Here is an 11042-nt window from a genome sequence, read left to right on the forward strand (position 1 = left end):
TACTAAGTGATAAATCTAAGACTTCAAGTCCGTTGATGCCAACACACTCTACCAAAAGGCTATTTAGAAAACAAAACAAAACAAAATGAAACAAACAAAACAAAAAACCATTAGTTTTTCAAAGAACACCTTACAAAGTATCAGGACAATGGCAGTTGTGCACCTAAGAGGAAAAAGGCCCTGAAACCATTTCTGAAGTTTTTTTATATACAGTGAATTAAATAAAATAAGAGGAAATGAATTTATACGCGAAATACTGAACGCTTCAAAGTAAAATGATACACAATCTCAAGATATAGCTATTTTTTAAAATTTGTAGCCAACTTTTATTTTTATGCCTAGAAAAATACATGGAATGTTAAGACTAATGTGCTGGGCAATTTTCTACTTTAGTGACAGTAACATAATCCCGAAAAAGCAAGCACAATTATTCTGTACTTTTTAAAAGTTTTATTCAGCAATAAGACCATAATTTTTCATATTTAAGGAAGTATGAAAAATTTGTCAAGTTTTAAAAGCTGAATACATGTAGTAGCGTTGGATCAAGGCACATACAAGACTGGCCAAAGGGCGTACAATGCACTTTGGTTTTTTGTTGAAAAAAAAAAAATATGGCAACAGAAAAGTGATATGGTTTTTAAACAAGTAATAGTTCACAATTCAGTAGGAAGCTAGAAAGAAATGTTACAAGTTCATTATGTAGTATCTGGAAAACTGTGACAGTAATGGGCAGTATTCTTGATCATTTTGAAAGTAAACTGAACATTTATGTACAGTGTTAAAACATTTCACATAAACCAGATCTAAACTTGATTTCTAGTATTTATTTTTCTTTTAAATTCTCACATATTTAAAGTGCTACTTTCTTTGGATTGTTGAGGGGAATTGCCTACAGTTATGCTACCTTTTTAAAATGCACAAGATTTCTCTTTCACATCCTTTATGACAAAAACATCATCAACACTAACAGTTTTGTGTTTAGAATTCACTTTTCAAAAATTAGGATGGTAAAGGCAACACTCAAATATGGTTTTGGTATTTGTATTCATAACACTATACAAGTCTAAGATTTCATATTTTCCTCAGTATGCATTTCCCCCCTAACTTGGAAGCACATTTACGTTATTGTTTTTGTGAAGTCCTTTATTCTCAAAGCTTTGTTGACAATGGGTTAACAAAAGACTTCACACTCCTTTTATGCCAGCTGAAGTATTCAGTTCAGAAGATATGCTTAATTTTCTTAAGGATATGTAATTCATCTAGAGTAAAGTGGAGATATGCAGCAAATTTGATATTGCCCATTACTTCACACATTTCAATTTATTGAATACCACTGGGCTAATACAAATTTAATAATAGGAACATTATTTCATAACTGCTTTTTGAAATTTAATTTTTCTCATTCAGCCACTCAGCCAGTTTTTTATTTTTTTTTTTACATTTTTTTAATACCAAAGTGAAAAACGGCCTGTGCTTATACTACAAGGATCTCATGTCAATGCAGTCCTGATTGTTCAACACAGCAAGAAAATTCACTTTCACAGTCAACAAGTCATCTTACTCAGTAGAACACAAAGTAAATGGTTTATAACTTCAACATTTGCAAGGAAAATACAGTACAAATTACTAAAAAATACTAAAATATAGAATTGTGTTCAGGCATCTCCACTACATCAATCGCAGCAGTAACCTGAAATCTGAAACTTTTAATAAAAAGTTCTTAAATATAAATTATATGGCAAATGTACAGTACATTGCTTATTTCAGTCTCTTTTTCCAGTGTTTTGCAGTAGAACAGGGTTCCTACCATCACCTCCCTTAGGTTTAAAAAAACCCAAAACACAGTCTGCTGCTAGTCCTCCAGCATCATGAGTGTGAGTGATCTGAGTCTGGAATACCACTGTCTCTGTAGCTTCGGTTACTACTGCTTTCACTGTGATTGTTTTTATACAGATTCATTCCATTAGGAGGAAATATGGTGTGTATTACGAACTCCTCCTTTGAAATGGGTTCATTGCTTATTGGTAACATCTGAAAAGAAGTCTCCCTGATTTCCAGGATAGAGTTGTCCTTCTTAGTGCCAGCTTCTGCATAGTCATCCTTTCTTCTCCTACCTTTGCTGTATGCACAGTTCCTTGAGAAGAGCGATCCATTCCTATGAACATACCAACACACTAAAGCAAGAAGGGCAATGGTCACCAGGGCCACAGCCCCACCAATGATGGCAGCCAAAGGTAAACTGGGGTTTTTGTAAGGTTCTTTCTCTTGCTCTCTATTGAGGGTGGTGGTAGGGTTGTACATTTGAAGGGGTGCAGTTTCGGTCTCAATACAAACAGGAGTTTCATCAAATAGATAGAGGTTACTGGTTTCCATGGGAACCATGCATATTCTATATGGAGAATCAGGCTCCAGGGCTGTGACCAAGTATTCACTGCGTTCCCCTGTTACGATTGTTTCTGTTATAGATCCAAATGCTGGGCTATGGCCCAGTTTAAGCCAGCTGAGTCTTAAAGCAGTCATAGGTAGAGCAAGTTTCCAAGAGATATGAATTGTGTCAGAGGTGACAGACTTCACAGTAATTGTAATTGTTTTCCTTGAGGGACTCCCTGTAGTTCGCTGATCCTTAGAGAATTTGGGGTTCTTAATATCTGGTTGTTTGGTTACTGGAGCTGGCCACTGTCCTTGAGCAGGATACACTGTGTTGGGTATTACAGTGGTTATCTGTATGGTGCTCACAATCCCACTGTCCTTACAATCAAACAGTTCTGCATTGAGGTCCTTGATAGCCATCCCACGAACTTTTTCTGGGGCTTGGCACATAAGCCCACGCACATTGACCTTCACAGGTAGTGACTGTAACCAGTCCCGTACCCATTTCATCTTGCACCCACAATACCAGGGATTGTTGCGAAGAATCAGTTGGGTTATATTGTCCAAATCATCAAAGATACCCTGAGGTAAATTACTTAGGTTGTTATTGGACATATCAAGTCGATACAGCTGCCTTAGATAAGAAAAAGCATTTGGGGGCACCCGATTGATGTGGTTATCTTGAAGATAAAGCTTCCTCAGGTTTGTGCCTGGGAGGTTTACTGGTGCAGCAGTCAGGGAATTCCGCACCAGTGACAGTTCTGTTAAGTTAACTAGGTTGAAGAAAACTTTGTCACCTAAGCCATGGTTGTTCAGCAGGTTTCCATCTAAAACCAAGCGTTTCAGGCTAGTGAGACCTTGAAGAGATGGTGATGAAATAGTGGATATGCGATTATCATCCAAGCGTAGTTCCTCTATAGTCCTGGGCAAACCCCAGGGAATTGTGCTAAGGTGGTTACGGGACAGGAAAAGTAGTCGGAGATAGTTGCTGTCTCGGAATGCTCCCTCTTCAATGCTAACAGCAGAGACAGAGTTATCATCTAAATGTAATTCTTCCAGATATGGAATTTTTGAAAGCGAATCATAAGTGATAGTCCTTATGTTATTTTCCTGCAAATGTAACTCTTTTACATACTTTGGAAGGTTGGTAGGAAATTCATCTAAACTGTTGTGGTATAAGTATATCCTTTCTACCTTCAGCAAGTTTTTCAGATCTGAAGGAATCCCAGCATTATTTATTTGGTTGTTCTGAAGGTAGAGAGTTGTAGCATCCTCTGGTATTCCTGTTGGAATGGATGTCAGAAAGCGATCGTTACAGTAAATGAAACCTGCATCACAGCGACACACAGATGGACAGGATTTAGCCATAACTGATAGAGGTGCCACTTGAAGGAAAAGCCCAATTTTAGTCCCAATGAGAAAGATGCTCCAGGCTGGGCTGATCATGGTCAGCAATGTTGAGGTTTTTACACAAGGTATGTTCTGTTACTTCAGAGCCCTAAAATGGAGTGAGTAAAAAAAGACAGAAAACAATCAGAGAGCATACTGAAAATAGTCTTTAAAAAAACAGATATGGAAACTAAAACATCTACAATCACTTTTAAAATATTAATTTTGGGGGAATGGAGGGACATACTTAGGGTTTATTGCTAGCTATCAATGAACACAATCATATAATCTCTTTACCTTAAATGTTTCTGGTATACAAATAAAAAGTATCATGTCCTAAATACATTTGATTTTGAAATATTAAATAGAATTAAAGTTTTATTGAATAATCTAAAGTGTTTTAATTATACTTGATATCAATTTTATAGCCAGTCATTGACTGATATATGATTTGTTATATTTTAAGATAATCATTGTACTGTTCTTAAATAACAATATTTTATGCCTATTTTTTATTAGGTGAAGGATTATATAGGTAGAGAAATATATAATGGAAAAATCTATTCTCTTACTATTCAAGAACAGTTACATCTTGAGATCTCAACCTCAGTAAAGCTAATTTTTTGCTTTGATTATTAATGTTATTTCTTTTTCTTTGATTATTAATATTAAACACTGTTTAAAAGGTATTCTAGCAAGGAAATCAGAAGGAATCTTTCATCTAATTTAGGGCAGGAATTATATAATGAATACATCTAGCTAGTCTAAGTGGAAAATTCCATTTCATGTTAATCTATTTCTTCTGTTCTCATTTTGTTATGTTTCATACAATAGGGTTTAGTGACTTTTTCCACATTTTTCATTATTTTCTATCTCATAACATGTTTTCACATGTTTTCTTTCTTCAAATTCTAACTTACAAGATGATTCAACTTTACCCATGGCTGGAGAATTAGATTTATATCAATCTGTTGTGAAATATAATCTCTTCTGCCCTTTTAGGTGTTAATTCACCTTTATAATTTTAGGCATGAACATAAAATGCTTTAATATTTTTCCTACCTTATTGAATGTTGTGAGTACATTTTACATGGGTGAAAATTCAATACACATATATTATTTTCCTGGTGAGGGGCTGGGACTCTGGTTTAGTCCTTGGAAATGTTCTTCACTGTTTATTCAAGTAATCTTATGCCACACACACCTCCAATATCAGGCTTGCTGTTGTCAATGAACATTCCAGCTGTGGTTCAGCATGGTGGGCAAGCTCATTAAAGTGGGGGCCAGAAACAATTCAGCTTCCTGTTACTATGTAGGACACATGGCTTCCTATGCTTTTTTTTTTTTTTTCTTTCTGATAGAGTTTCTATGTGAAGGATCCTTTTGTGTAGCTTAATTCCCTTAGTGGAAGTTACCCTCCTTGAAATTCTTATTGGCTCTTCTGTGCAATGTGGTCAGAGACAGTAACTTCAGATCCTCATGAAGAAAGCCATTCATGATGCTAAGACCTATATAGTAATTGTTTTTTCACAGTTACCCCCCTACCTTTATTCACATTCAGGATTATCCAAGTATAAACATTATACAGTGGCTAGATCCTGAGGTATGATTACCTGCTGTGAAATAGCTATTTCCAGCTTTTGCTTCTTGCTGCTTTCTCAGAATTTCTGGTGCAGTCACATTATACAAGAAAAGGTATTCTTTTTTAAGAGGTAAAGGAAAGTTAATTCAGATATTCTTCACGGAAAGAAAAGGAAGCATACTAAATTTCTCTTCCTTAAAATATACTGGGACTGAGAATTTCCTGCGAAAGTAAAAGGTTTTAATGAACTATTAATAATGAACTTTAATATAGTAGAGAAATTTTCTAGAGATTTAACTTCAATTCTTTCTTTAAGCAATACATCTTTCATCATAAGTAGATGGTGGAAAGGGATAAGTTGACCTCCTTGTTTTTTTATGCTTCTCATTTTACCATACTTTATTTAAAGTTGGTGCCAAAGGTGAAATTGTCATCAAACAAATAATTTCTACTGTTAACTGATTTTTAGTGTCACTTTGAATTAAGCACAGAAGCAAAGCTTCATTCAAGAGGCAGTAAGCCTCTTTGATGGCCTTTAAGTTCTGGCCAATCTTTTAAAATTCACTTTTAAAACTTAGGCATAAATTGATAACATGTTTAAAAAGAAGAAAACAAGTACATGTCCAAGAGGTAAGCAAATACCTAACAAGGATTTTTTACATAAATGCCATGGTAACTTTTTAGACATTTCTGGACATGATTTTACAAAGTCACACAATCTACAATTTAAAGAGTTGAAAAGACTTTGCTTTAAAAGCTTTTCTTTTGATTTGCTCAGTGCCCTGTTTGATTCTTCTTGCAAGTATAAAGTTTCCCAAATGCAGAATGTGAACACCATCACCTTACTCTTTAGGGGTGTATTTGAGGACTACTTGGTGATCTTGAAACTTGAGGCACTCAGGTGTTTTTGCCCAAAAGATGGCATAGAAGCTCAAATCATAATTAGTTTTTTAGGAGAATATTATTGTAATTTTCCTTTAGCACACTGAACTTGAAATCAGTATTTTGAATTGAAAGGACATTATCTCAATCTGAATTTGGAAGGTAAAGGACATTACTTCAATTTATCTCCTTGTAATGACAATTAAGAACATATCAAAACCTGATGGGACATTTCTCTTTAGAACTAAACATGAACATGTCAATTTTCAGTAAGGGTGATTTTCATTTCTGAAAGAAGACTTTAGGCTTGACTAATGAGACCAGTCATTTTATTGATTACTGCTTTGTTCATTATTTAATATGAATAAAAAATTTTAAGGGTTTGGGGGAGGTGGGTTATGCACGGTCACCCACTCAGGTTATTCAGGGTCACATAGGTGCTTTTTGTACATGGAGGAAACATTTGGGTATCATGGAAATATTTGACCCTGAAATTAAGGACTAAAGTAGCAATTTGCTTCTCCCTCAGTTATTACCTAGCATCCAACAAGGATAGCATCTGTTCCAGAATTCAAACACTCTACTGAAAGTGCATGTTAAACAAGTCCACAATTTGTGTTTCTGGTTCTCTTTGAAAATTCAGTTTCTTTTAGTTTGCCACTAGATACCAATGCTGTCATAGATTGTATTAACAGAAGAAATTAAAAAAAAATTATAGATACATGGAATTTATTATTTAGGCAATTTGAAACAAAAATAGCAGTTAGCAGATGGATAAAGCAGTCTCTAGTGAATATTACAAAGTGCCACAGTGGAAAGTTTAAATGATTTATTGTTTAATGTGAGGTTTTATTGTGATGCCCTTAGGGCTTTGTTCATTATTGTTAAATTTCAATAGTATATTTTCTTGAAAACTGTTGCTTTCTCAGTGTGTGAAACTAGAAAATCAAGCTGTTGAAACTATAATTACAATGTTACTTTTAAAAGTACCTGCTGTAAATGTTTTCTATGCTTGAAAATTATTCAACATATGAAATAATGTAGTTAATTTAAGTTTAGAAAACAATTACTTTTGTTTAATTGCATTAGAAACTAATTAAAAGCCATTTTAGAAATAACAAGTGAGAACCTGCTTAAAATGTTACCAATAGTCAAGCATTTCTCATATTCCAGGAATACTGGTGAGTCTAGACAACGAATCTGCTGAATGGGGATTTAAAAACTAGTTGTTCCAAGTCAGGTCAGACCACAGTGTGTCCAAGGTGATGATCATTATGATAACCAGAGATAAAATAACTGCCTTTTTTCTTGTATCTGCAGTATATATATATTTCACCAAATCAGGCTCTCAGAATATGAACTAACTTTCACATTTTAACCCAGAAAAAGAAAATAAATTCTAAATTGGTGTGAGACGAAGGAAGATTAATTTGTTTATTTTACCTGTTTTACATTTGTGAATCTGCTTCCTCTGTTCTGTCTGATATGCAAACTCACATTTGCCATTCATACAATAGTGGTAATAATGTGGGTTTAACAGAAAGCCTTAAATCTCATTAAGTTCTTGGAAAATGTCATTCTCTCCTTGCCAAATTGCATTAAAACAAAAGGCATAGACATAAAACAAGTTTCTGAGGAGGAAAGTATACTCTTTCAGAAATGAAGATTCCCCTTATAGCTCCTCTCACATGCCCATACACCCTTTACTTAAGCTCAAAACGTGTTCAATTCCTGTTTGACTGCATTTTATATCTTCTTCTCCTTCATATTTGAAACTGTGGTGCTAAACAGTTTTTTGGTTTTTGTTTTTGGCATAGGAAAGGATGTAATGATCTCTCCATCAAAAATAAGCAATCCTGCACCCATGCCTAGACTGCCCCCTTTCTGAGCTGGATCTACATATTCACACACGTAGAGACATTCTAGTTGAATGTGAATGATGAAAAAATGACCCCCACTGGTGTGGACACTGTGGCCAGGTTTCCACAACACTGACTTCAGAGCCTTTCTGTCTGCCTGGGCTTGAAAGAGGCCATTACTTCTGAACAAAAAGGAATCGATCTTTTAGAAAAATATTGCTAATGGGGTAACTTGGGGGAAAAAACATAAATGGAGCCCTGGTTACTTAATGGAATGTTTTAAAATTATTTTTTAAGGGAATCATTACTTAAGTATATAAGACTTAAAACTGTGGCAAAAGAAGAAATAAATAATCACCTCACCAATGAATCAAATTTTTAATAGGGAAACTTTCCATTCAATTTCTTTTTTATAAACAAAAATTGTAGGGCTTTTTTTTTTTCATTTATAATGCAATCATCAAATCTTAAAAGCCTTCAATTAATTTCCATGATACACCAAAGAAAACATGTAAATAGATGAGGATGCTATCCTTTTGAGATATTTTAGGAAAACTAATATAATTTAAGAAGTTGTATCTGAATAGAAAACTGGTGTTTAAATAAAATCAGGAATTTAAGGCAATCTACATGTTTATATGATTTCTTCTCTGCTGCTACAATACTTTGGAGGTGGGAATGTTTAAGGTGAGAAAGTATTTCTCATGTTTTGAGAATATCACTTAGATGAAGGTGAAGTTACACGATGGTAGTGCTAACTTCCTAAATATTTGCTACCTTTGATTTAAATTGACTTTGATTTGACTTATTTGCTCATTACGCGTTTTTAAAAAATCTTAAATCAAGTATAAGGTTTTGAGATTTTAGTTTCTTTTTAATGATTTGCCTCACAGAATGATTTCTTACAACTGGGAACTTTTAAAAATATTAATTCTAAAAATAGAATGTCATGTAGAACTTTTAATTCAGTTAACTCCATTGTTATTTTGAGTAAAACCTTGAAATTGAAGAAAACACATTTTTTAATGAAATTTATCCAAGTTTGTGCATATACCTAGGTATACTGGAATTTATACAATTATAATCTCAAGTATTAGGAAGGTAATTTTATTTTGAAGCTTAAATTGCTGCTAGAAAACTCAACAGAATGAACAACCAGTGAATTCTAAGTCTTTGCAACAACAAATGCTATTTCAAATAAACTACATACATGGTTAAACTGAAAAACTGGAGTACATCAGGTTTAGTTGATAGTGACAGCAATATGCTTTCTATGCAGCCTGCCTGGTGGTTAAATTTTCCACGATCATCAGATTTCAGGAAAGTTCCAATTCTTTTGTTTAATGCCAGGCAAGCAGAAGGACCTCTAACTCTCCTCTTGAGAGTCATGAAGTCTGATGGGTTTGCTAAGAGGCAGAGAAGCAAGTGTGCCTTTTCATACTTGGTCTTATACAGACTATTTTCTAGCCTGAGGAAGGTTTTGTTTCATTTATGGAAAATAGGGGTTAAAAGTTCCAAAACACAGAATTTTTGCTTTCTCCTTTTATGTCACTGGTTCTTTTCTTCAACAGATTTGTGATAAACGCATCTAATTCTGTTTCATATATTTTAGTTTGTAAAGTTAAATCGAGCATCCTTAAAACAAAAAGGCAAACCAGGATATCTTTCATCATAGTGAATGCTGCTTCCTTTTATGATGGTAAAGCCAGACTAAATGAATTAGAGAACCAAGATCTGTAAGAATGAATAAGATATTAATTTAGAGGGTGGTGAGGGTATGGTGTGTGGTAGAGAGCTTGGGGCAGGGGGCATGCTTTAAGTTTGTGCTGACTTTGAGCAATTACAATTAAAAGTGTGCTTAATTTTGTTAAACTGAAAACATTTTCCCTTTGCAAACTTGAAATTCCTTTTTTCAGTGTGTGAATACAATTTGGTTGATGTGCTTTAAATGTCTAATATTTGTCTCCATACCCTAGTTCAACAATTTTTTTTTAGTCTATTGTATGGCAAGCGCTGTGCTGGTTGGTGAGACCATTTGAAATTATAAAACACATTGTTGTTTTCATATCTGGGTAGGGTATTATTGATTTAAACCAGATAAAGAGGAAGAAAATCAACAACACATAAACTGATCAATCCACAGTCCAGTGGCACACTTTAAAAATAGTGTTTAACTAAATGTGGTCTGCTGGTTTTCTCTTCAAAGTTGCCACGGTAACTTGTGCACATGTAAAGTGAAACAATAAAGAACAAAAGCTGTCATTGTATCATCAAGTGAGAGCAATTTCTCCCTTCTCTCTTTTAAACAGAGTAATACCTGGAGAGAGCTTTTTATATATTCCTGACACTTGATTTTGGGGTAGGAAAGAGATTATGCATATGCAAAGCAAATGAAACTTTAGCTATTGCTTAAGTTATATTTTATTCCTCTCTACTTAAAATCTGTTTTCTCTGGAGTTCTTTTCAATAGATAAATCAAAGTCCTTAAGCCAGCTCTCTTGCACAAAAACATGGCTTTAAAAACCGCCTTAATATGATGTTTAACCAGATTTAATGATTTTGATCTGCATTTTGAAACTGGAAAATACTTTCTGATATGTATATGCCTATTTTGGTTTAAGAAGAAGAATGCTTTTTCAGAAGGTGTTTACAAACCATCTTTGTTGGAAATTGGTTTGTTGACTTTGGGTAAATTTATGAAATGGTGGAATGTTAGAAGGAGCCAAGAAACATCCCTTTTTATGCTATGAAGAGAAAATGCAGTTAATATTGCTGAGAGATTTACTGTAGAGTTTTTGCCCGCTGGGGGGTGGTACACTCTACCAGAAAACTGCTTTCAGAAGCCGCAAGTCAGATGTTGGCTGCTGCTGGCCAGTTTTTCTCTGGTTTAATTACAACAAAGCCTCCCGTTGAGAAGAACAGTGAAGGCCTCTGGGGCAAAATGTGGGGGTGGGGGGTGG

General features: G+C 34.4%; 1 protein-coding gene across 1 annotated transcript in view; it reads right to left on the bottom strand.

The window, feature by feature from the left end:
- Positions 1-300: 300 nt before the first annotated feature.
- Positions 301-11042, bottom strand: part of FLRT3 (fibronectin leucine rich transmembrane protein 3) — a 13876-nt gene continuing 3134 nt past the window's right edge. The window contains exon 2 of the mRNA XM_008579403.1: positions 301-3868. Within this exon, the coding sequence (XP_008577625.1) occupies positions 1867-3816 (1950 nt within the window). The 5' untranslated portion in view covers positions 3817-3868 and the 3' untranslated portion in view covers positions 301-1866. The remainder of the gene's footprint in view (positions 3869-11042) is intronic.

Source organism: Galeopterus variegatus, unplaced genomic scaffold (genome assembly GCF_000696425.1).
Source record: "Galeopterus variegatus unplaced genomic scaffold, G_variegatus-3.0.2 Scaffold1874, whole genome shotgun sequence".
In the NCBI taxonomy this organism is placed as follows: domain Eukaryota; kingdom Metazoa; phylum Chordata; class Mammalia; order Dermoptera; family Cynocephalidae; genus Galeopterus; species Galeopterus variegatus.